Source organism: Anser cygnoides, chromosome 2 (genome assembly GCF_040182565.1).
Source record: "Anser cygnoides isolate HZ-2024a breed goose chromosome 2, Taihu_goose_T2T_genome, whole genome shotgun sequence".
Classification (NCBI taxonomy): domain Eukaryota; kingdom Metazoa; phylum Chordata; class Aves; order Anseriformes; family Anatidae; genus Anser; species Anser cygnoides.
In genome coordinates this window covers 20763076-20789688 of record NC_089874.1, presented here as the reverse complement: position 1 = coordinate 20789688, position 26613 = coordinate 20763076, and the positions used below count along the sequence as shown (strand labels likewise).

Genomic DNA, 26613 nt, shown 5'->3' with positions numbered 1-26613 from the left:
TCCATGGTAATCCTGGGTTCATTTCCATATGCTTAGCTATATTGGCACATGAGGTATTTAATTTAACATGCTGATGATAATGAATTTTTACACTAAGAAAGGAGATGGGATTTGAAATTTAATGGAATCTGCCTTTGAACTTTCTTGATGATAGTATTTTACATTTCCACATCCTTCTTAATCTCTAAGTTCCTAAACCACATTACAACTACTCCAGAATCACTGAGCTCATGACTGAAAAGAGTTTTGAGAGGTGTCAACAACAGAACTTTTTTTTTTTTTTCCTGAGTTAATAATTTCAGACATACATCTCAGTCCTTGCTTACAGAAATTGGGTGAAAACGTGCAGCTAGTGGAAGCTGAGTATTAGTGTAGCTGTGAACACTGGGACATCCCTCCAGTCACATCCCTTCTGACCATCTTCACCTTGGAGTGCCTTCACGAGGGAGATGACAAATCTAAAAATAAATAAATAATTGGTGGGGGAGAGGGAGGGGTTGGGTAGGGGTTGGGGAGCTGGAGAGGGTTGTATCAATCCAGTCATGCAAAAAGCAGAGGGCAATGTTCATTTCAACCCCCACAAAACAAACAGCCCTGATATGTATATACAACACGCAGCAAATATAGCTACCTAAATATATATATATATATATTTCTCCATACCCAGTCTGGAGCAGGGCGTGAGGGCAAATACATTACTGAGTTGTTAGTGTAGGGGAATTTGGGTAGGTAAGTAAAAAGTTGTTACAGTAAGCCATGTAATTCCAGTTTGGATAACAGCAGTCCTTAGGGATAGATTTTCAAAGCTTTAGGAATCCTGCTGACATTGATGGATTACTCTTTACCACTCTGAAAGTCTTTCATGTTTTTGTTATACGAGAGAGTCAATTATCTGTTATCCCAAAACAGTATCCACTTGGCACGTACGCGGAATGGTACATCATTTCAAATTTGGTCAGACACTTCCCTTGACTGTGTGTAAATTACAGTAATTGTAACATGAGAGCTTTCAGCATATATCAGGAAGGCAATGGCCTCCCTTCATTGTGTATGAATGAGTTAGGTGGATTCCTTCTTTAAAATAAATAAATAAATAAATAAACCAAACCAAGGCTCAAAATTCATATGAAGTGGAGGATCGGTGTTAAAAAAGTTATGTTTATAAACTGTGCATTTGTCCTTCAAAAAAAATTTAGATTAATGTTGTCAGCTGAAGAGACTCTCTTACTAGCTTCTATATTTCATATACAGAAGTTTATAAGTAATGAAAATCACAGATTTCTATTTTTTTCTTCTGTAACATTGGGATGTATCCATGTGCATGGATCTAGCTTTTCACAGTCCATCAGTAAGAAAAAAAGAAAAAAAGTATTCATTTATAGAACAAACTGATAATGTAGATTTTGGAGTGCCTGTAGAGTCTGTAGCAAATGACAATGTGAATAATGGGGGTGAGAGAGGAAGAACAGTAAACTTTCACATGCATTCACTGTACCCTTTAGTGGTACGACATTTGAAAGAAGTAGAGATGTGTTAGGGTTACCAGAGTTTTGCTTCATCCATTTCTGTCAAGCTGCATGATTTTTCAAAAGTTCCTATGAAAATTTTTTCAATAATTGAAAACATTGCTCTTATAGTAACCCTTTGATAATGCAAGTAGGAAGGGGGAAAATATGCAGAAGGAAATCCTATCTGATTTCATAAAAGCAGAGCTGTAAAATGCCATGAGAGAGAAAATGCTGTGATCTCACATAGGTATTCCCTTTTTACTTCAGTACAGACAGCAAAGCAAGTTGCTTTCTTGCATTCTTCTTACCTCAGGTAGAGTGTGGTGCATCTTTCTTGCTGTGTGAGAGGAAAAGTGCATTCCAGTGCCAGAACAGGCAGAATCTGTCCCCCAGGTGCTGCCACTAAGTTTAGCCATTTGCAGGAGCAGGCTGTCAATGCCACTTCCACACAGCAGCAGCCTGGCTGGTGCTTACTGCAGAGTGTAACTGAATGGTTTTTAACAAATTTGGTGAGGATGTTTGAAACATCTTCGCTTCATAATTATAAGCAAGTGCCTCAAAGTTCCTTACTTGTTTAGAAAATGAAAACCCTATGCAGATGAATAGCATCTTAGCTTGTGAATTCTCACTCTATTGAAAATTTAATTCCTGTGCTATACATCTGGACTACAGTTATACTAATATAGCGATAAGACCTGACAAAAGGGTTTATTTGTTTTTCAGTGGAAGCAGAAAGTTTGAGCTTATCATTTAGTCATTAATAATGTATAAAATATTGTTTTCCTTTTGTTAATGTTATGATCATGGCAGATGTCAGGCATATTACTACTTTACCTTGTAAATCAAATCTATTTGTTAAATATGGTGCAGTTTTTCTTCTTACATGGATATTCAGAGAAGGGTAATACATATCTGCATATTCCGCTAATAATGTCCACAAATTTCTACAAAATACTAGGCTACTGTAATTGTTGTTGTGAAAGTCTGTACAGAAGGTTTTCTTTTCTTTAGTTGCTAATATTGAAATTGAAAGTGAAATTAAGCTCCCCAGTTAAAATACCACAGTATATGTACATTTGGGGTAAATGAGGTATGTGCAAGTTCTTGCATGTGAGGTAGGCTATTTTATCACAGACCGTGGGAATTTAAGGTGAAATTCAGCTGCCTAGCTGTAAGTGTCTGGTAATACTTTTGGCAGTGTGGTTATGCTGGATGGTCTCTTGCTTCTCGTGTAGGATACAATTATCCTAATATGTGTTGGACTGTATCTGCAAGACTCGAATGGTCCCGGGTTTATCCTATGCTCAGGCAACTTCATCTCAACCCTGGTCAGTACATGCAGTACCATCCAGGTGTTTCTTGAGCTTGCTCTAAAGTAGACCTGAAAGTATGGTGAGCTGAGCAGACAAACCTGCACTGACAACTTTTAATAGGTCTGCAGTACTAAAAGCAAGAGCTTAGAAACCTGTCTCGTATGTGCACAGCTGTAGTGAAATATTTAACCTCTCAAATGAACACCACCCTGCTCGGCTACTCATTTATTTGTTGAAATCTGAAGTGAGATGGCCAAGATATTTTGTTTGCTTGTTTGCTTGTTTGCTTGTTTTTTACAGATCTATCAACAGCAAATATCAGGCAAATTAAAAATCGCACATTTCTGGTCAAATGTTAAGACTCCTCGCACCACCACCTCCTCCTGCTACCCCCACCCAAAAAAAAAAAAAAAAAAAAGAAAGAAAAATCTCATTATTTCGGGGGGGGGGGGGGTGAGTTGAATCAGTTTAGTCTTAAAGAGCAAAATAGAGTTGGAAATGACACCCACACGAGAAAAAAAAAATCTATCAAAAGAAAATCCTGTGTTAATAACATTTTGAAATATATGTGAATATTGGATCAGCTGGACAGTGAGTAAATATGAAGGCAGTATATATTTTCAGAGACAGAAGAGGAAAGATATTTAGCATCTTGATCTTGCCTGGGTAGTTGCAAAGTTCTCAGAGCATTCCAACCCCCCCCCCCCCAAAAAAAAAAAAAATAACAGTAGCCCGGATCCTGCAGAAAGCTTCTTTGTATCTTGATGTTTTGTAAAAGGAGTGACTTGGTATTACCTGTCCAGCCATCAAACATCTTGATTTAAATATGCTTTCTTATTGTTGGGGCACTTATATTAGAGGGCTCCCAGGGGAGAGTTTTGTTTTGTTTTGTTTTGAGCATCACTGTACAATCAGATAAAGCAGCATTTCTGTGACTGAGTTTTGAAGAATTGTGGCTGGTGAGAACAGCTGTTAGAACCATATATTGAATTCTTTCTACATTGCTGTATGGAATATCCTGGATATATAGAAAAATACATGTGAATAAAGCAACAGGCATATCTTTTCCAAAGTAAATAGCAATCTTTCCAAAGAGCAGTAGAAATTGGGGCAACAGCTTAACCATTTTAACACCACTATTTTGCTCTCTAAAACATGAATGGTAATTTTGAATTTTTGTGTATTTTTTGTGGATTTTACCCAGCCCTATGTTTTAGTAACTAAAGATTCAGTTGTGTTGTATGTGAGAGCTAACCTAGAAAGTGACTTAAATTGACTTCCAGTCTTGTTTTCAATCTGTTGAAACTGTGTTCTTGAGAGAAGCCATGGTGATACAGTTTGTCCTTTAACTCCCAGGCTCTGTGATGAGCATACTGCTGTCTGGCTGTATGCTGAACAGCACACAGCTGAGCTGAACAGCATGGCTTCCACAAAGGTTGGTCCTGAATGATATGAATGTAAGAAACCCTTAAGAGCTTCAAATTAAGCTTTATCCCTACCTTATCCTTTTTTTTTTTCTTTCTTTTTTTCACTTTTACAGGAAAAAAAAAATCTATTGCTTTAATGAGTGCATGTTCCTGCCTGTATCAACTTAATATCAGTCATACATGTTCTTACAACTGACTGCTTTATGATTTCAGCTGTGAGCCTTGACAGATCCCCAGGACATGTCATTAGCTGTTCAGGAATTACAGCATACATGAGTGAGTGTGGAGGCAGCTTGCTTTGTTGCCCTACATAAAGTTCAGATCAACTAGAATCTACATCCACTAGTATTAATTGTCCAGAACCATAACGCTGTTCATCCTGATTTAGGCCCTCCCTCCTCATGTGACTTTTCAGAGCTACTGCGTCTTGGCTGTTTTTTTTTCTTGTCATCTCGTCCAGTTGAGAAGGAACAAGGGATGGGAGACAAGGGTGTCTTACCCATCCCAGCTTCTGAACATGCACCAGAGGAAGAAATAGGTTAGGGAGAGTTTAAAGTTGCTGTAATATCTGGATCAAAATAAAATAAAAAGATATGTAAGAGTATATGCATTTATAAATATGTTGTTGGTTAATATTCCACACAAAAAGTGAACCTTTAAAAGACTAAAATACTATATCTTTAAAAAATAACTTGAAAAAAAAAAAAGTGATTATGACACTATCTGGAGTCATGAGCCCCTAGGAATGGGGTTGGTGACAGGCATGGGATTGTAACCACTGATGTGCTGTAGTCTAGGCCTGGCACTTAGGTTTTCTTTTAAAATTTATGATCATTTTTAGAATGTTAACATTTATGATCTTTTTAAAATTTTAATTTTATGATCATTTTTAGAATATTAACATTTATGATCATTTTTAGAATTTTAGTTTTATGAAAACATTAGTTTCATTATTTATATCTAAATCATTATTTATATCTAAAAATGAGAAAATAAACTATATCATGTTTCATAATTACCAAAATCAAATTGTTGGTAGGTGTTTTTACACTCATTTTATTAAAATGGTTTCCATTATTTTCTTTTCAGTGGAGGGGATGGTACATAACAGTTACTAAAGGTTTATTTTGAGAATTTCTCAATGTCGTGCTACAGCAAATTGGAAACAAAACTGCTCAATAAGCATTTGCCTCCTGTAATTGTTTTTTGCATGACTCACTGATTTTTATTTTTTATTTTTCATCTCTTAAGTAAGGTGTTGCAGAGACTTTTGCTCTTTTGAAGCTTGTCTCTTATGACAAGCCTGTCCAAGGGGCTTTATAAGACTGCTGTAATGACCTCTAAATAGGCTGACAGTTTTATAGCTGTCCCCAAGAGGGAAGCTTCCTTTCAAAAGCAGCTGAATATCAAGAAAAAAGCAACAGCTCCAAGCTGACTTTTCACAAAGCCAGAAAGACTAAACGGCTTTTTGGATTAATAACAGGTTTATGGCATCCTTCTTTGCCAGGCTGTCTGTCAGTGCATGACTTTCTATTATAGGTGCTGTCAGGCACTCAGACAGAAAAGTGTAGTTTAAAAATCTTGGAGCTTAAGCTCCAAGTTGATGTGGAGACATATAAAGCCCTCTGTATACACATGGGCAAGAGCCTTGAGCTCAGTGCTTGTGTTTGAGCCCACCTGATGACATTGAGGGTTTACAAAAACAGCCTCTGTGAGGTTCTAGGCAAAGTGGTCTCCACACTGGCCCTCAGTCTCCTGTGAAAAACCCGTAGTTTTAAGACTCCAGCACACACACGGACGGGCTTTCAGCAGTCTGCACAGCACTCATTGGTCTATTGTCAGAGAAGACAGTGTGAGATGAAGTTCTTAATGCCAGTGCATGCAGACAAAGGATTTTCCCTTTTGTTTGATTGGGCTCCCCTCATTCATTAGACATGATATTAGCTGTTCAAAATAGATTTTGCTAAGGCTTGTGTAATCAGCAGCAAAGTTTGCAGGCTGTCTTCATGTTCCCAATGGCCGTGTATGTGGAAGACATATGTTATGCCCATATGTATTTCCTAAGTACTTCCCACATCAGATGTTGGTTTTTTTTTTGTTTTGTTTTGTTTTTTTAAAAAAAAAAAGATTGTAGCTTTGTCATTGTGAAAGCAGTGAAGCAGTTTGTAAATTTTACATTTTCTCAGTAGAGATTCATACAGAACAAATGCTTTTGTTAAGGAACTGAACAGTACAGCCTATCCTTGATATAAAGCACTTATGAAATGAAATCAGTACTTCTGAGCTTCAGACAACCACTCATAACAATCAAGCTTTCTAAGTAGCAGCCACTATATATATTCTCTGCAAGACTTTCATGCAGTAGTTTTCGTGGTGTCTATCTACTGAAATTAGAGCTTTTGCTTTTTGAGAGGCCATTTCAAATTAATCATTCCTCTGGGCTTTTCAGGTATCTGATCCTATACACCGGTAAAATTTCATCACTGCTATGCTATGATTATAATTACAGTGCTTTGTGTCAAAATGCAGTTAGATGGAACTAGCATGTTAAGTATCTCTTTTCCCCATTTTCTCTCATCTTAATCTTTCCATTAGGACCCCATTTCAGCATCAATGGTCTTTTCCCAAACTGCCTCATCTCCTTGGGGCCACATTCTCGATATTCTGCTTGTATCCTTGCCACCTCTGTCTCATTCTGTGCCTGCCTAAAGAAAAGGTGAATACATGTGACAATCCAATTGCAACACCATACACATATGCTTCTGCTACCTTGGTAGCACAAAGCATGACCATGGATCCCTTTCACCCCTTCCAGAGTCTGACATCAGTTGTCACTTCTGTAATCCACTTTGTAGTGTTTTAAGGTAGTGGCTACTACTAATGTCCAGAATCGTAATATCAATTTTCTAACAAAAATTCAAAACTATTCAGAGAGAGTAACAAGCATTAAATGTGAGAGAGAAACAAGCATTAAATGTGGTTGGATACAAGTTGTTTTGAGGAAGCTGGTTTTGTTGTCTGCATGCTAGACTGTCTTGTTGCTGGTTTGTTTTAATAGAAAGGGTGTTCCTTTTTTCTTCTGTGAAATGAATTGCCAGAACTGCTTTTCTTCATTAAGGAAATACTTTTAATTGCTAGCTCATTTCCTTCCTCTAAATTCCCCAAGCTATATTTTATTATCTTTGTTCTCTCCCTGAAAAAATGGTCTATTTTTAATATGTAATTGCCTCTTTTCTCTTTCCAGGGTTTCCATTTTACTCTAAAAATGCAGCTTTTAGAAAACATAATTGTCTGATTAATTTCATAAGCTATTTATCCATAAATGCTTATATTATATTCAGAGTTAAAGATGACTTTCTGAACATAGTATTTCGTGATGAATATCCTCAGTACTAATTTTTGGAGCAAATACCAGAAGCACTTTTATTTCATTAAAAATTATACCTAGTCTGTGATTTTTAGCAAAATTTAGGTAATAATGAATTTTGTTAAAAATTAAATACTAGTTCTTTGTTTTACAGTGATAAAATTAAGTGTCTATAAATATAACTCCATATCCTTGATGGCTTCAGAATTTCTTCATTGTGTGTTGACTGAATGGAAATCTGACAATACAATTTCAATAAACTCAACAAATACCGAACTTCACGAATTTAAAGAAACCTTGATCTTCAGTTGTGCTGAGCTTTTATGAATAGTGTATGCATGCAGCACGCATGAGAAAAATCAGTTGTAGTGGGGAAAATATGGAAATATACTCAAGGCGTCATCAAACAATATCTCTTTTGAAAAATGCAAGAAATTAATTTTCTTTACAGTCTACAGTAAGATAGCCTCAAGTAAAAATAAATAAATAAATTTCCCTAAAGGGAAGAGTTATGAGAAAATTTCTAATAAATATTCCTGTTAAACTCTGAAAGGCTGACAAGAGTAATCCCCATAGTTGGTGCAAAGTCTTTAGAAAAATCCATTGCTTTAAATGCTGTATTTGTCAATAGGATACAGGTGATTCTTATTTTATATATATGCAGTACTTGGGCTGGACTGTGCTTCTAGAGAAGCAATGCAAAATAATTCTCATTTCCCAAAAATACCCAGAAAACAACAACAACAACAAAAAAAAACCACTTGTGTTCAACAGTCAGCTCCTTAGATATTTTTTCTGCTGTTTATTAAAGTAGTTATGGGCATGTTTTCTGTTTTCTCTGCCTTTTCTTTCTTCTGGTAACATGTTTCTACTTCATTACAAGATGAAGTAATTTTATTTTTTTTAATTAAATTTTAATTCTCTTCTATATAATTCTACCTATCTGTAGAACTCTCCATCTGTGTGTAATATAGCCATAAAATTATTTTCTTAATAATTTATTTCCTTAGATGTAAATCCAGCATTATTTCTAAAACATTTTTCTTTCTTATACATATAATATATGAAGTTGAAGAAATATATTATGAAGCAGATACAATCAACCAAACCCCTTAAACAAGTCTGGTGGAATGAAAACTCAAAGGTGTCTATTAATTCTAATAAAGCATTACTCTATCATTGGGAAACTAATGGAAGAATCCAATGATTTCATTTCTGTAGTAATGCATGTTCAAAACTACGAAGGCAATAATTTGGAATACAGTCATGGTTCCTCACTGTATTAAGACCTCCTGAGCTGCTCAGGCCAAAATTATTATTTAGCTGCATGTTCCTTTTTCTAGTTATATAGTAAATTTGCAGATAGTAGAAAAAATAGGATGCAATAGATATACATTTAATGGTTCATTCATAAAATACATCTGCATGAAGGTATGAATCTTTTCCAAAGAGCAAGATTTTTTTTCTTTTTATCATCCAAGTAGAAGTGAATTTGCTTAATTCCAGAATTATTCAAGGTTATTTTACTTGAATTAAAACAGTAAATGAAACATTTTCTTTAATGCCAAATTTAGTAGCTATTTATATATGAGTAATTCCTCATACACGGAGAAAGATTATTGAGCTGAGGGCTATAATTTAAGTATTTGACTTGCAAGATGAAGAGTTTGCTTTAAGCATGGATCAAAATACCATTTAAAGCAGTCTTACAGAGCAATCAGCTAGGCTCAGGGTTAGATCTATCTGTTTGTGGAGGGAGTGGCTTAGCTACTAGTAATTAACTGGAATAACTTGCTTTTATTAGTTATGAAAAACTGGAGATGAAAAAAAAAATTCTGTTCACAGCTTAAACATTGCATGTTTACCTGAAACAAGCTGTTTGGGTAATTATTTCTTTGTCTCTTGGGGCTCTTTCCTTGAGACTTTGCAATGCTTCAAATGTAACTTTTATTTTCTATGGAAACACTGTCAGAATGATAAGTTAGACTGGGAAAATATGTTGTCAAAACCTTTTCATTTACTGTACCTCCTTTGTATACATGACAGTAGTAACGGCTTCTGTTGACTATCAAAGAAGAAAATAATTTGGTAAGGTGGCTGGCTTTTGTCATCTTCCTGACAGTATAGTTTTAATTATGTTTATTTGTATGACTAACCAAGGGCTGCTGAGGTTGTTAGAAGTTGCTTCAATAGTGTCACTGAGATTTACTGGGCGAGTACATCTTGGCATATAAAGTACAACAAAAGAAAACCTCAAGCAGAAAACAACCTGATCCTTTCTGCGGCAGTTTAAGTAAAATGCATCAGTAATGTTGTTAATGCAGAATGATTTCCAGCTGAAATGGGGTTTATGGTCAATATATTTAACCTAGAATATGAACCAGTTCATGTAAAACATAAGGAATTGCCAAATATGTCTTCAGCTCAGGACCACAACAGTAGGAATGGGTTGTGTATGTCCTTGGGAGTGGGTTGTGGGGAGGGGGTGTCAGGTCTGCATGGCAGCATGGCCTGGTGTGAAGGGAGTCCTATGCTGCTTCCTGTGTATAGGAGGTGTAGCAGACGGATTTTCCATCATGGAGAGAATTCTAAATTCTAAGTCTTCCTATTCCATTTTCTATTTCGCTGTTTATTTTCTAATTTAATTATAATTTTAAAACACTTTCATTGAGATTTCTGCTATTTTGCTTTTTTGCTTTTTTTTACCAGTGTCTAATTCTCAGTACAGTATTTCTTGTAGCTATTTAGCTGTCAGTGTTGTTGATTTAAATATGTCACAGTTAAAAATTTTGGACAAGTAAAGGAAGACTTTAAAGATGAAATCTGAGGTTCATCTCTAACCTCAGACCAAGTGCCTTTGTTTCCTTTCACAGTCTTAGATGCTATCTGGAAAGGTAGAGACCATCACAGCTATTGGGAATCAGTATGGTCTATGTGATTGTCTCTACCCTTCTATTGATTCCTAAGATATTGGAAATGAATAGCTCAGATAAAACACGTATTTTTCGTCCTAACCTATAATATTTATTTTTCTTCAGCAGTCATAGTTGGCAATAACCAGCATTGAAATAATTTTCTTCACTCATATTAATCATGAAAGAGAATTATTGTCCTGTATGTCTGCTCAAGTATGAAAAATAGCTCTCAGGAAAATCTCATTCTACTTTGGCCACTATTATTGTTTCTTTTCTTGCTGGTAAACCACCCTTTTCCCTGTCTGGACAGCTTCTTTTTTTTTGCTTTTTTTTTTCATTTTGTTTTTAATAAAAAAGACTTTTACATTGGCTTTCATTGTAAACTACTTTTCTCCACAGAAGTGTACCCTATAAGGATAAAGAAAAACTGCTATTCCTACCTCCATTCTTGTATAGCTTTCTTCACCTTGTCATTAGTGGTATTTTTTAAAAATTAGATGTTTAGCCTTTCATATAGAGACTACCTCTTAAGTAGTTTGCACAATCTCAGCACAAACTCTGACATTGATAGAAATTTTTGGAAACTCCTATACCTGAATTTTTAAACATGCAATCAGTTTTGAATAATCAGATTTTAAAATTAATTTCTTTATGTGCTAAATAGCGGCTAGTGATTTATATGATTTATAGTGTAAACAGATTGCAGTGGAATGTACAGAGTATTTTGAGTGTTGGTATCTCAGCTTTGTCATCCAAAATAAACAGACATTGCCAAGACTCTCACTGTTATCTGAACCACGAACACAATTACTGAACTAGATATCTACAAGCTGCAGAATTTGATGGACTGCTAGCACAGTCTCACACAACACATGTAGGATTCATGTATTTTTACCTCTGAATTTGCTGTGATGTGGGCATGACAGCAACTACTGTCACTTTAAAGAATGCAAGAACTAGGAAGATTTTTTTCCACAAATATGTATGTCCTGATCTCTCTCTGCATATCAAATGTACCATAAAATGGTGTTTTGGAGATTTAAAATGAAGTACACTCATAAGACTATAGCTATTGGGAATTTTATGGATGTTTTCTTATAGGATATTCTAATAAATTATGTTTAGAAATGTTAAAAAATACAATTATTTTTTAAAATCTTGGCTCTGAGTACTGCTTCTCACTTTGCTATGGCATGGCAGTTGTTACGTGAACTTACTGTTCATCTTGCCTTGAAAGCCATCACACATTTTGCCATAGATTTCACTGATGTGGTTAGAGGCACTGTATGGTTAGGATTTGAGGATAGAGAAAAATTATGATTATAGTATAAGATGATTGCACGAGGTAACTATTTGCCTTGCTGAATGCTTGTGGTTGGAGGCAGAGCTGTCTTCTGCAACACATTTGCAATTTGTATTTTTGTTGACTGTTGACTTGCAATTTTGCCTTTGCTGCTGCTCCCAGGAGCAACAGAACTCAGTATTTCAAGCATGAATTTTATATAAAACTAAGATTCACCTTCCATTCTAATCTGTATTTTGCTATGTTTTTCCCCCATGTCAGGAGGATACAGATCATAATTATTATACTTCAAGGACATATGGCCCATATGATTCTACTAGCCGGGATTTGTGGGTCAATATAGACCAAATGGAGAAAGACAAAGTAAAGATTCATGGGATCCTCTCCAATACCCATCGGCAAGCAGCAGTAAGTTGTTATGCTTTTTCTTCTTTGACTGACACGAATGTTTTTATTATTATTATTATTTTTTAGTAAGTACTGTTGGCTCACCAGTGAGTGATATAACAGTACTTACTAAATATTTTGTCTGCTGTTCACAGAGCTGCATCTTTGAATTTTAGTTAAGCTATGAAATTCAAATGATTCCACATTGTCTTTTTTGTACCAGAAATAACAGTCCTTCAGAGATATCTTTACAGATATTTTTAAAATGTATTTCTGTTTTTAGTGTTAGATCTCAAACTATCAACCAGTAAACTACTTGCATTGTTGAAGTAAGAAGAAATTTTGTCAATGACATCAGTAACAATGGAACGGGATTGAGGATTAAGCTGCTGAAGTTTTAAGCCTTCCATGAAGTGTATCTGTGTTTCCATTTCCATTTTGTATGAAGTGTCATAGTAACTTTTTCTTTTGGGAGAACGATAAAATCATTATTATATCATATAGCAACAGAAGTGATAGATGTGATTGCAGTTTCAGGCTAACAACAAATAAATATTATTAAGAGTGTAAATAGCCATCTTGTTTAACTTATTGTTGCCTGGTAAAACAGGTATGAAAATATGGGATTGCTTACATATATAACTGAATACAATATGATTTACAAGTTATGTTCTCAGATCTGACCTGTGGCTAAAACTGCATACAAAGAAGAGCCAATACTAACACAAAATAAATGTAAAAAATTACAAATCAGAACTGTGGTTTGTGAGATTCTTATTTCACTAATTTAGCTCCAACAAAAACTTGGATTATGCCAGTTTAAAAAATGAAATAATACAAAATAAGATAAAGCTAACATTTTACTTAAAGTTGTACAGTTTGTTGAGTTGTGTGTGTTGAGGGGTTTTTTGTTTGTTTGTTTGTTTGTATTGAGATGAAAAGGTGTTTAACAGCTTTAAAGCTGAGAGAAAATCTAAGTTAAATTGTTAAATTCCTCTTTTCTCTCAGTTTATCTGTTATTTCCCTGCACCAGCCAGGTGACTGGCTCAGAGGAATGTCAGTGGCAGCAAGAAGAGATACCCCAGTATTTATCTCAAAATACATAAAACGAAGTGGGGTGATAAATCTGCTATATTTGACTAACAGAGAGTCCAAACCATAAAATACCTTCCTTATAGCCAAAAAGACTGTAAGGAGCCAATGCAAATACACTGAGCTCAGGCAGTTGTATATCTTTTGGGTAGATTTAATAAAGCAAAGTATTGGCTATTTTCCTAACACAGTTTTTTTCTAATGAGAAAAAATTCCAAGAGTACCTAAAAGTAAGAACCTGTAATGTCTGCCTTGCCTTCTTCACCTGGGATTCTGGTACTCTGTGTTGAGACAGAGAATGGAAACATGCAAAAACTAATAGAGCAGTTAAAATAACTATGCAAGTTGAAAAAAAAAAAAAAGTAATTTATTAGCCTTGGAAGTTAAATATTAGTGAAATTCCTTTGAGAAATTTTAACCTGTTGAAGATGGCTCAATCCACTTCCTCTTTCTAAACATTACTGTTTCTAGTTGGGTCTATGAGGTTCTACATTTTAAAATGTCTGTTCCAAGAGGGATATTTTGCTGAAGTTATTGAAACAGAAGTTTAAAATGAAGTAATGTTTCTGTATGGGATCAATGTGGAGCATGACAGACTCCCGAGCATGAGAGCTTCAACTTGCTCTCCCCAAATGAAGTGGTTTAAGACATTTCCACTTAGTGTTATCTGCCCACTCCGTCTTTCTTGCCAGCTCTAGTAGAGAAGGCAGTGAACCAAATTTAACAGGCTGACATTCATCTCTATTCATAGTTACCAAACTATCTTGGTCTGTGAACTAGATTGGTTGCAGACTTGTCTACATGCTGTTTTAAAGAACCCTTCTTCAGAGATTTATTTCATATCTGTTCTGAAGGCTGAAAGAGCGTCAACTAGTTTTATCCCATAAGGCTTTATATGTTATGTTTTTATAATTAATTTCATGTATGTATCTGAGCATACAATAATAATGTGTTTTACATGACTAAGTTATTTTTAAAAAAGATGCATTCTATCAACTGTTTAGATATTTTACAGGAAAATTTCTCTGTTTTTAGTAACATCTTCATAATCCACTCTCCATTAGATTATCCTTAATTCAGAAAGAATTCAGAAAAAAATCAAAATAGTTATTTTAATGAATTAGAGATTCTAATATTGAATCTAGAAGAAAAATAAGTGTTCTACAGATTTATTGATCTATTCATTTCTTTTTTCTTTTTTTTCAGACATTCAAGGTGATTTTTGGGGGTAGAAAAAAAATACAAAACTGTATAACAGCTGTAGCTTCAAAGGGTCTGAGTACATCATACATTACTAAGTAGCCATGTCTTCCCTTCTCATCCATAAACATAAACTTTACTCTGCAAAAAATATTTTAAAGTCACGTTCTTCTGTGACATGTAGATTAACGTGCTGATAATTTTTTAAAGATTACTTTCAAATTTGATAGGAGAACAAGGAGTTAAATTACTAAAGATTAAGATTCTTATAAGGTCAGGGAGTCTTTGAAAGCTAAAAATTTTTAATTGAATTTGTGTCTTGCTTCATTCAGAAGTATTTAATCCTATGATCTTCCACAAACTGCCAAGGCTTGTTGCAGGGAAAGGAAATGAAGAGAGGATCTATGAAGTGATTTGGCCGAGCATATTCAATGTTTGGGGAAAATAATAAACCAATATTAATGGAACAATTAAAATGTATAGCTCTATAGGATTTATATCAGTAATAGTGTTTTTTTGTTGTTGTTTGTTTGTTTGTTTGTTTCAGAACATTGCCACTGTCCTCTTAACCCTATAGTAAAATTTTAGGTGTGACTTGGATGCTCAGTTTAGATGAGACATATATTTGATTATTTGAACACTGACTGAGATAGAGGAGTAACTCATGCTTGTCATGCTCAATTCTCTTTCCTGTCAGTCCATTCTGTAATTTATACATGGAGAAAATATTTTTCTATAAATAGGTCAAAAATTCCAGGATTCTTTCTGAAAAACAAGACATGCTTTATAGTGGCAAAATTAAAAAGACATTTATTTCTTGTGGTTATTAAAAAAAAATCCTTAAATCCTGTTGGTTCTTTATTACTGCATTAAACTATGTAATTGTCTGTATTAAACATCTATTACGTTGTCAGAATTTAGGCCATCACTTTTTGATAGAAGTCAAAGAGATCAGTATCTGGCTTGAGAGGGCATAAGATTAAGGCTTTATCTATTGCAAACACAATCATTATTCTAGTATCTATATTACAATAATTCAGAGGACTGTGAAAGGCAACTGTGCCTCTTAAAAGCAGCTTAATGGTTATTCAGAAAGCTAATGTTAACAGGAAAAATGCATAACAAAGAGGGAAGGTCTGGTCAGATTTATTTTTTTTAACAGTGTTCTTGGAAATTATGTGAGGTAGAACAAGAATATAATCTAAGTGGAATACATACATAAACATAGCATACATCTTCTCAACAGTGAAAACTAAAACATGAAAAAAATAAGTTCTTTTAACTTAATTCATGAGCTGTCTTTTGCTATGCCAATGTGATTAAAAATGTTTCGTTGTGGATACATATTTACATACATAAAGAAGAGGTCATTAGAACCTACTCAGTCCAATTAACACAATGCAAATACATTTTGCATTCTAATTAAGAGTTGTTTTTTTTTTTAAAAAGTGCTAATAAATCCTGTCAAAATTCTGTCTTCCACTTAAGTGGAAAGAAAATCTAATTTAAAGTTCCTGTAAATCTTTAGCTGTTAATTTCATGCTAAATAATTCTGTAAACGTTTCTAGTGGATGTAAATATAATCCTTCCTGAGAGAAGAAGTAATAATGTATAACCCAGATATAATCCATAAATAATAATAATAATAATGAATAAATAAAATAGAAATAATGTGGGTTTTTTGTGGTTTTTTTTTTTTTTTTTAATAAAGTATCAACTATTGCCCTTTTTTAAGTGGAGACATCAAAGCTTAGGGCCAAAGAATAGTCAACAACAACAAACCATCTTCAAACCAATTTTTACTGTAGTAACTCCTCTTAAATGCCAAATACCAAAGAGCTGCATACTCAGTTCCTATTTAGGCTTCAGGCCATTATGCAAATTTTATGTTTTTATGGGATATAACTTTAAAGCAATGAAAATATTTTTCTGGAATTTCAGTGCACCTTTCCGTCATGGCAACTGATTTGTTCAGAGTTGAGACAGATAGCACAACAGGTGATAACAGTGATAAAAGTGGGTGGCCACATTAGTCAATGAGCTGTAGAAAAGCAGTGGAATAGATGGGAAAGGAGAGAGCCATAGGCAGAAAGGCAAAATAAATTTTAATTTGAATGATACTTTATGAAGACCTTAGGTGAGGAGATGTCTGTTCTCTAAATCTCCAAATTACTGTTCTCTGGTATGAATTCAGCTGATAGTAACCTGTAGGTTGACAGAGGAAAAATATTTTTTTCCTTTTTGTATTTTGCTGTAAGTAGTTTAGGTAAAGTTTGCTAGTACTTCTGTTGCTTATTTTTTTATAAATAACTTCAGCTCCTGTTTAGTGTTATAAAGAGGTCTGGGAAGTGGTGTAACTTGGATCTGATGCAAAAGTTGCCTTCCAGTTACCTGTTTTCATCAGATAAGCACCCAAGTAACATCAAGAGGTCAGGGAGAGCACCTGAATCTGAAGAGACGTGGCTGAGGAGCAAATCACCCACCACCAAAGCAGCTGAGCAGGGATTCTGTAAATCTGACATATAGATGGCTCTTCTTAACAAAGAGGCTTAAACAACTTTTTTTTGTTGTTGCTTTTTATTTATTTGTTTAGGAAAAAAATCAACAGATCTTTCTTAATTTCATTCTTATAAGAGAGTTATAAGTTCTGATTGAGAGATGTGTTTTTTTTTTCTAAAGTCTTCAGTTATGTAGATGAACATAAAAGCCTGAAAGCAGTGATACACAGAATTGTTCCCAGTTAACTGTTGACAATTCCAAATTTAGAATAACAAGGCTCTAGTGAAAAATAAAAAGCAATGATTGAAACAGATATTTGAAGTGGAGAACTCTCCTTTTTTTTTTTTTTCCCTCTTACCTTTCTGCACAGTATTGATTTTATTTTCTGGTGTTGTTCCTTTCAGAGAGTAAATCTGTCCTTCGATTTTCCATTTTATGGCCATTTTCTACGTGAAATTACAGTGGCAACTGGGGGTAAGTGGCTTTCTAACTGTTTACCTTGAGTAATTTGAGAAGAGTTTCTTGCAGGTATTTTAAATCTTTTTTTTTTTTTTTCTTTTTCCTTCTATACATGTCAAGAGAGACACTGCAGTATTTCTTTAGGAAATTTTGCTTTCCGCATAAAAGAAAATTACAAAATATCAATATCATGAAAATTCAAGCTGCATGAATTTAACTTCTCACTGGAAGACTTTATAGTGTTAATTGTTTTCTGTTTTTTTTTTTTACCCCAGTAATCACATTTTTGTGTGTGTGTGTATAACATTCGCACTCATGGAGACAGTACTGGAGCCAAAACAAGGGAGATGTCAGCAGGTTTGGGCTGTGTGAGGACAGGGGATTTAGTATCTGATGATGGTAAGTGCTGGTAGAAGTACGTAACTTGGTCAGAAAAGGAAAAAAGAGAGGCAGAGGGGAGCATTGTGGAGAGCACAACTGCAGCATTCTTTCATCTTTAAGATGTCCAGCAAGTTCACAGACTCTGGCTTGTGGAGGTCTGCTGAGAGGTGCAACAGGAAAAGAAACATAAATAGGGGCCACTGTCACCAGGGCCAGTCCTGTCCTATCCCTGGTCAAGGTTTCTCCTTCTCATGCTGTGGGTGGCCAGTTGGCCAGGACCTGAGGATGTTGCACTGGAGCTCTGAACAGGGAGAGTACAAATAAAAGGTTAGGGCAGAGCAGCAACCAGAGCCTCAACAAGAGTAGGAGCAGGAGTGCAGGTTGATGTCTGAAGTTCTGTTTTAGTATCTCCACTTTGCTACAAAAGTAGAAGAATACAAGAGATGGACAAAGGTAAAAAAAAAAAAAAAAATCTGAGATGAAATTGGATTGCAGTCAAAGTGACTAATAAAATAAATAATTGCAGAATTATGGGCTGACTTCACTATTAGCATTTTTTCTTCTTGGTCAGAGATGGCATTTTGATGTTGAGAGAGATCAGATGAGCTGTGAATGACTGTAATATTGGGGCTTGTCTGATTTTTAGTTGTTTTGGTGGTTGACCACTGACACCTAGCTCATATCCTATTATTAGAGGAGTTGAATTTCGTGTGGAGTGAAAGCATGGGGTAGGGTGGATCCTGCGCAGCTAAAGCAGTGGCAATGGGGACAATGTTCATTCTGTAAATGCCCCCTAATTACTACCGCTGAACTTGTTTCCTTGAAACTTTGTAAAGTTCACTCTTTCTTCAAGTAATTCTTTTTATTTGGTCACTCTTCTGGGTCACCACTTTTAACGAGGGGCTGTCACTGAAATGCTACTTTGATCAGGCTTCTCCACGTGCCCCTAAACGCATTACTAGGAGTAAAGTTTGGCTCTCAAGGAGAGCTGTGCAGTAGCAATTTGCAAGGGAAAGAAAATTCTTTCAGTGTGGAACATTTATGGACTATTTATTTATTTATTTAAAAATAAATAAAACAACTACAACAAAGAAAACTTGAAGATATTTAGGGTCAACTGCAGCTTTGCAGAATTCTTTTCTCTTGTTATTATAGTTGATGGAACTCTGAATGGCAATTCTTTTTGTTTTGCTCTGCTTCTACTAAGTACAATTGTACTGTAGTGAATGGATTGTGGACTATTGTCAAGCTAAATAGCACTTTAACATCAGTCTTTTCAAAATAGGCCACTGACGTTAATACAGAGACACTTCTGTCCTTCATGTTACACTTCCATAATCTTTATTCTCAAAATTAAGCATGAAAAGGTGAGATCTAGTCAATAATCACTTTAAAAATATTACCTTAATAAAGCTCAATAACTGTAAGTCTTCCTGTCAGTTCAGGACAGGATGCAACTTCTGCAACTTTTAAGTCTTCTAAGCCCTTTTAGCAGGAAAAGAAAGATCTGTTTCTGCGACAAACCTCTGATAAATGTTCCACTTAGGCTCTATTTGCAAAGTTTGTTACCACAAGTTATCTGTGGTGCAGTGTGACTTCTATCACAGAGTCACAGAATGGTTGAAGTTGGAAGGGAACCCTGCAGGCCACCTAGTCCAAACACCCTGCTCAAGCAGAGGTGCCTAGACCAGGTTGCCCAGGACCATGTCCATATGTTTTCTGATGTTCTCCAAGGACAGAGCTGCCAAACCTTTCAGGGCAACCTGTGCCAGTGTTTCATCACCCTCACAGGAAAGAAGTTCTTCCTGATGTTTAGATGGAACTTTTTGTGTTCCAGTTTGTGCCTGTTGCCTCTTGTCCTGGCACTGGGCACCACTGAGAAGAGCCCGGCTCCATCTTTGTTACCCTCCCTTCAAGCATTAACAGACATTTACAAGATCCCCCTGAGCCTTCTCTTCTCCAGTCCCAACTCTCTCAGCTTCTCACAGAAGAGGTATTCCACTCCCTTGACCATGTTGGTAGCCCTACATTGGACTCTTTCTAGTATGTCCACATCTCTTTTGTACTGGGGGGGCCCAGAACTGGACACAGTACTCCAGGTGTGGCCTCAACGATGCTTAGTAGAGCAGAAAGATCACCTCTCTTGACCTGCTGGTGAACTGTCCCTAAAGCAGCCAAGAATACCATTGGCCTAGCATTAGCAGCAAGGGCACATTGCTGACTCACATTCAACTTGGTGTCCACCAGGACTCATAAGTCCTTTTCTGCAGAGCTGTTTTGCAGCTGGGTGGCCCCCAGCATGCACTGGTGCCTGGGGTTTTTCCTCCTGAGGTGCAGGACTTTGTATTTCTTCTTGGTGAACTTCATAAGATTCTTATTGGCCCACCTCTCCCACCTGTGGTAGCCTAACAATAAATGGTAAGGACAGGCCCTTTTAATACTGTATGGTCTACTGTTTCTCAGTAGTCAACATTTTATAATGGCATTTTCATTACTAGAGATCTGGAAGACCTCAAGAGGTTATTCTTGGATGAAAAGAATGACAAAGTTAATGTGTACAGGTGTCCCACATGACAAATGTACACTTTCTGGGGAACAGGGTATGATTAATTATGCTAATGACAACACTGCAAACTGTTTTTACCTCCCAGTCATGAATTAAACAACCTTGTCAAAAGGAAAGTTGGGGACAATGGTACATTAAATCCCTGTCACAATAAAAATGACTACTCTAATGTTTTCCTCTTTTCTTTATGTAGGTTGTGCTGTGGCATAGTACGGTTTCCAAGTTGCCTTTTAAAAATTTCTGAGGTGTATACTCAACTTATTTTTCTCTTTATTGTTTATTTAGAAAAGGTAGTAAAAATAATTAGTTTGAGGGCTTTACTCACTGATGTCCTCAGCTTATGTTTTGCAAAGCTATTTAATTTATAACTAGAAGGTAAGACAGTTTATAGTATTGTTCTAAGCATAATTAGTAATTTGTGGTTCTTTGTCATAGAAGCATGTCTCCACAAATTCTTATAAACCACATTTTTAAAGTAATGTCATGTCCTGTTGTGATTTTTGTTTATAACTGTAAGCTTTCAATATTGGAAAATGCAACAAATACATAGAAAAGGTGTTTAGAATATAACCCATGTATTTGTACAGGCAAAAAAAAAAAATCAAAACTCTTCCTCAAATAGATTTGTAAAACTGGTGGTTAGTTTGTGGCTAATTACTACTAGGGGCACCTGTGAGTACATGGTGACAATAACTTTCCCTTATTTGACATTGCATTTACTTCCCCTTAGACCTGTTTTGTGGCAAAGCAGCATCTAGAAGTTCCAAAACATATTACGGCATTCTGCCAGGTCAATATGACCTTTGATTTAGGCAATCTTTCAGGAACAGTCATTAAAATGAAAACCATGTGTGCATTCCCTAAGAATCATAGAATTTTCTGACTAGTTACAAACTTGGATTCTATTGTGGGTTTTGTTGTTGTTTGTTTGTTTTGTTTTGTTTTGTTTTGTTTTTGTAAGATTTCCAAGGCTGTTTCAGTTAAAACTCCTCTACCTCTTCGGAACTTTTCTAGACTAATCAAGACAATTATGTCATGACTACAACTTGCTGACACTGATGCTTTTTGCCTTGAACCATCTGTCACATTTCATTCCCAAACAAAATGAGTGTTGCAAAACAGAAGTCAGTGCAAGTATTAATATGCTGATTATGAGTGTATATGCGAATGTTTCTCTAGCAAATTCATTTCAGTTAATTATGATATCATTATCAAAGTCAAATTTTATGAATTGAAAGGAATTGTTACTCTTGGAGCATCAGTTTCCAAAATGTAGTAGTAACTACTTTCAGCAAATTAAAAATGGAAATGAGATCTGTGAGCTAAATCTTGAAGTCTCTGGTTAATTTTTCACTGAGCCTTACCTTGTGCAAGTAACTACCAATTTCCGAGTTCAAAAGGAGATGTAGGACAGTGAAAGGTTGAAGCTTAGTCTGTTCTGGGACATGAATGTGTAGACCCCCACTAGATGGACTAGAGGATGATGATGATCAGTGGACAGAATGGGTTAGAAGAAGGGGTTCCCTGTTTGAGCTACAGCAATATATTAAGGAGCCAGGAACCCCATGTGGTGAATTAAATTAAATAATTTTATACACTTGGAGGAGCATAGCTGCTTGTGGTTTCAATTGACAGGGAACACTGGATTGTAGCAAGGAGACAGTATGATCCTGGAAAACCTAAAGGGAAGAAAAACTGCAAGAGAAAAGGATATAGGGAGAAACCAAAGTGGAGGTCCCTGCTATTAGGATAAGTGATAGACATTTAATAAATCAGCAATTTCAGTAGTAGCTCCCAGAGGGCAAGTTGTTGCACCATTGTGTCATGGAGCACAGATGAGTGGCACAGGAGAGAAAAATAAGTGTGAATGAAAAGATAAAACTTCAATGTTACAATTCTTTGGTGTTGTCTATGTCCTATATCACGCAGGTTACTGTGTTGTCAGTGAGTGAGTTCTTCAGGTATACAAATTTAGAAATACGAATATTGTAAAAATGACAGAAGAACATAGAGCAAATAATTGTGGCAGGCTTCTATCCCTATGTGGAAAAACATGCAAATTAGCATGCTTAGTAATAGGTTACACTAGGCAAACCACAGAATTGTAGGAGAATAGATTATAAACTGAACAAGGCAAGAACAATCATCTGATGATCTCTAACAGGCAGAGATCACTGCTCCAGCAACCTTGTACATGTCTGTAACAACCTGGGCATTCCATGAAAAAATCACATCTTTATAAATTATAAAATGTATATTACAAAGAAGAAGTAAAAATTAACAGAAAAACAATAGATTAGTATTTAGTGAAGGAAAGCAAAAGGAGTGAGTTACATGGTTACTGCTTTGTGAAGGCTTAGCTGATTCATGATGGGTTGATCACAGGTGGTTCTGGAAGGGGCACTTGGGTGAAAGTGCACAGAATCTGAAATAATTCTGCCATGAGTTAAGAGCATTGGCATAGCTTGCAGGCAAATTTACAGATTAAATTAATAGATTATAGAGAAAGGATGCAATTCATCTATCTGCGTTGACATCCATGTCCATGTTTGTCATCCTTAACTCATGTACAGTCAGAGATGTAATCAATATAGTCACTAGTCAGTGACAGAACACCAAAGACAGATGTTTAAAGCAGGTTGGATGAACTGCCTCTTGTATCTAATTCTCTCTGTTTGTCAATGTATTATATTACTACAAAGAGAGCTTGGGGTGATGAGCTCAGGTATAGATGTTTACCATATTTAATGTATTAGTCTGGGTGAGTTAACCATACAGTTATTTTACCAGCTAGCACAAAGAAGGTTTCAGAAATGTCCACCTAATCCATGAAATATCAAAGACACAATACATATTCAGAAAAAAAAAAGAAGGCACAAAAGACTCAAATTTGTTGCAGAGAAAAAAACATTTATTAAAAATGTTCTGCATAGGTAGGAATCTTATAAGAATTAGAACAAGAAACTTCTGTTAAAAAGTTTGCAAATGCTAAATCAGTCAAAATATAGTTAACATGGCACCTTGTAGACAATAGAAACATAGCACTGAAAATAAAATATTTTGGAAGTTTGAAATGACCAGGGATGCCAAATACAGCATGTGTTGGCCAAAACTAACCAAGGAAGTTAGAGGGCTGATGAGAATATATGGGAATTACAGCAGCGGGAGCTAAAACAATAAATGTGCAATAGGTTTTGTAATAAAGTAGGGATGGGCCTTTGAAAAGCAAACCATGTATTTCCACATTTCTGTAGCTTACTGCTCAGAGATCTAGCCAGAAACTAGACAGCCCGTCAGACACTTCCACAGCATTCGACAGACACAAAACACTGACACATTTCAGCAGAGCAGTCAGCTGTTCCATCCTGTGATATTTGAGAGGACGATTGCTAATCATCTTGTAGGGAGTTTCTGGTATTTACCTGAGAATGGCAATTCATTTTCATATTGCCCTGCTGAAGTTGGAGCAAGCAGTTAAATTTGTAAAGACTGCTTTAAGAAAAGCTACCAGGGGAATAAAAAAAACATAAAAATAAAAATAACTTCTGCTAAATGATCCTTCAATGGAGGTGCATTCCTTAGCAGCAGGCTTAGGGATTATATGAAATAATTCTTACTGGGGCTATGCTACCTGAGCATTCCTACTACCATTAATAATGGAAAGAATACCAGACAAAAAAAAATCCCAAAATGAAAACACACTGTTTTCAAATAAGTGTTTGCAATTTTCTAAAATTGAAATCAAGAACCCTTTGTATGATCATGTTACTGCCTAAAGTCAGGTTATGTCCTAAAATATTTGTACTTACTGAAGAGAGAGGTCTTTTTTCATCTAAGATGACACTACATAGCCGTTCATCAAAACTGCAGATGTTTTACCCAGTACTGATTCAAGGCAAAATCACAGGCACTGAAAATGGTGAAATATAGTTTCTGTTGAAAACTGCTGTTATTGGAGTTTGTGCTGATGAGCAACCATGAAGCACCTGAGCACAGCCTCTTAACTCACCAGTTGGGACAGCAGGTTCACATCTTTTATTCTTATGAGAAAGAGTAGTGCTTATTCTATTATCAAACTGTTTATAAATGTGCATGTAAATTGTGGGAAAGTAGAAAGAGAGGCAGAATCTTGAGTTAATTAGCTAGGCTGCTGCTTAAAAGTAAATTCTATATGTTTTGAGGAGGGATACTATGAAAAATAATTACCGAACTGCACAGATTTGTAATGTAATTTTGCATCACATTTTGCAGTACTTTACTTCCAGGAAAAAAAAAAAAAAAGGAAGTGAAAAAAGACAGCATGCTACTGTTAAAGGAGTAAGGCCTGAGGCTGCACTTCCTGAGCTGTCTTTTTGTGTTGGCCCACAGGGTAATACATCTGAGCAGGAGGGAAATCTGTCCCCTGTTCTATGTAAAGAGAAGGATCCAGATGGTTAGGATCTGTGATTGGAAAGGGTGATGATGGCTGTGAATTTGCAGCCTGGGATTAGCCTATATTAGTGGAAGTTTATCAGGAGATTTCCAGACCTCAGAGGACAAATATGCTCACATGTTTTCCTTGCATCACTCATAAGTTTTCTTAAGCTTTAAAAAACAGTGAGTAGATGGAGTAAAATACGTCTGGGTTATTTTACTGGGATATCTGGAGTACTACTGAGTGGCGCATCTTGTTGGAGCCTGTCAGAAATGTGGGTCAGGGCTTTTCTGGTCATTCCTGTTGCACTACACCCTTTAGCACAGGAGCCAGCAGGAAATGTGTTCATTACTTAATGAAGAGCTCTTTGATAACAAAAGTCATTTTATGGACTACAGCTGTTAAAAGGCAAAGGTGATATAAAGCAGAGTGTACATCACAATGTTTCTAGCCAAAATCAGTGACTCAGGCTACCCTGTGTCCATTACAGGGGATTACACTTGTCATCACCAGTAGGCAAGTAACTCTGAAGGACTGTGGAGAGCTGGCTATTGACTGGCAAATATCAGCTCACAGAACTGCATTCCTTTTTACCTCTTCACATCCTGTCTTTTTCTGATGTCTTATATTACAACACAGCTGTTAGTATTTTTTTTCCTCCCTGTATAGCTTCCTTTGTCTTTACTCCTGTGTCAAGTGTCCCTTCCGGAGCTACCTTTCCCCCTTCTGTAAGGGGGGAGCCCTCGTATCAACTTCCCCTGAAATTCTGTTTTGTCTTGCTTTCCATCAGTGAACTCTTAAAATGATTTCTGTTCTTGTCTTATGCTTTATCCTTAGAAATTGGCCCAGAAACAGGGCAAAGATAATGATAAGCTTGGGGGGGGGGGGGGGGGGGGGGGGGGGAGGAATCCATATGCCTTGACATCACTCTGACCTTGACATAGAAGGGCATTAGCCTACTTAAGGCTGAGGTTTACAGGAAGTAGTTGCACTGAAGTGGTGACAGGACTTAAAATGGTCACATTTGTATTTGTCTGTAAGGTTCCGTTTCATAAAGTAACAGATAACTTGCCAAAGCATTTGCCCACATGGAGTGTCAAACAAATGCTTAAATAATTTTTCAGATCAGACAATAACTTGAATGGCTTAATGTTAGTGTAAACAGCCCTCAGGATAGCCAGCAACTGCTTCACTGAACATTGAGAAATTGTAAGGTATAGGTTGTGTCTAAAATGAATCCACTACTTTTTATTGTAGAATTTTATAGTAGGCATAACTTACACTGTCCTTTTTGTAGCATTGCAAAGTTTAAATAATATTGTGCTTTTACATCATAATAAAAATTTTGATGCATGACAAGTCTTTATTTCTGCATCTCCCACAAAACACAGTGTTTATTTGGTTTGTTGCATGTTTATAAGTTTGAAAATGAAACTTCAATCCATTTATGCCTTTGTTTCAATACACTTTGTAAAAGCTACTGTGTATGTCCAGTCTCATAAAGCTTTATGTGGTTTAATTTTGCATTTCCTATCCTATAACACACTCTTCTAGCTCCTATTCTCATTGTAAAAGATTGAATAGTTGAATGTTGCAAATCTCAGCTGAAAAGTCATTTACAAAGAAAAACATATATATATATATATATATATTTCCAAACCAACACCAGGCAACTGAAAGCTAGTGAGAACAATGGGTAATATATTTAATTTCTTATTAAAAGATAAAATTCCTGTTAAATAGTGGAAAATAGGGCTTTTGTTGTTACAATACAGTGTTGCA

The 26613-nt window shown here is 35.8% G+C and overlaps 1 protein-coding gene across 2 annotated transcripts in view; it reads left to right on the top strand.

Annotated features, from left to right (window-relative positions):
* Nucleotides 1–26613, top strand: part of PLXDC2 (plexin domain containing 2) — a 268092-nt gene that overhangs the window by 136990 nt on the left and 104489 nt on the right. For both annotated transcript variants that reach the window (XM_048061760.2, XM_013172072.3), the window contains exons 3-4: nucleotides 12095–12241; nucleotides 17416–17485. In XM_048061760.2, coding sequence (XP_047917717.1) covers nucleotides 12095–12241; nucleotides 17416–17485 — 217 coding nt within the window. The remainder of the gene's footprint in view (nucleotides 1–12094; nucleotides 12242–17415; nucleotides 17486–26613) is intronic.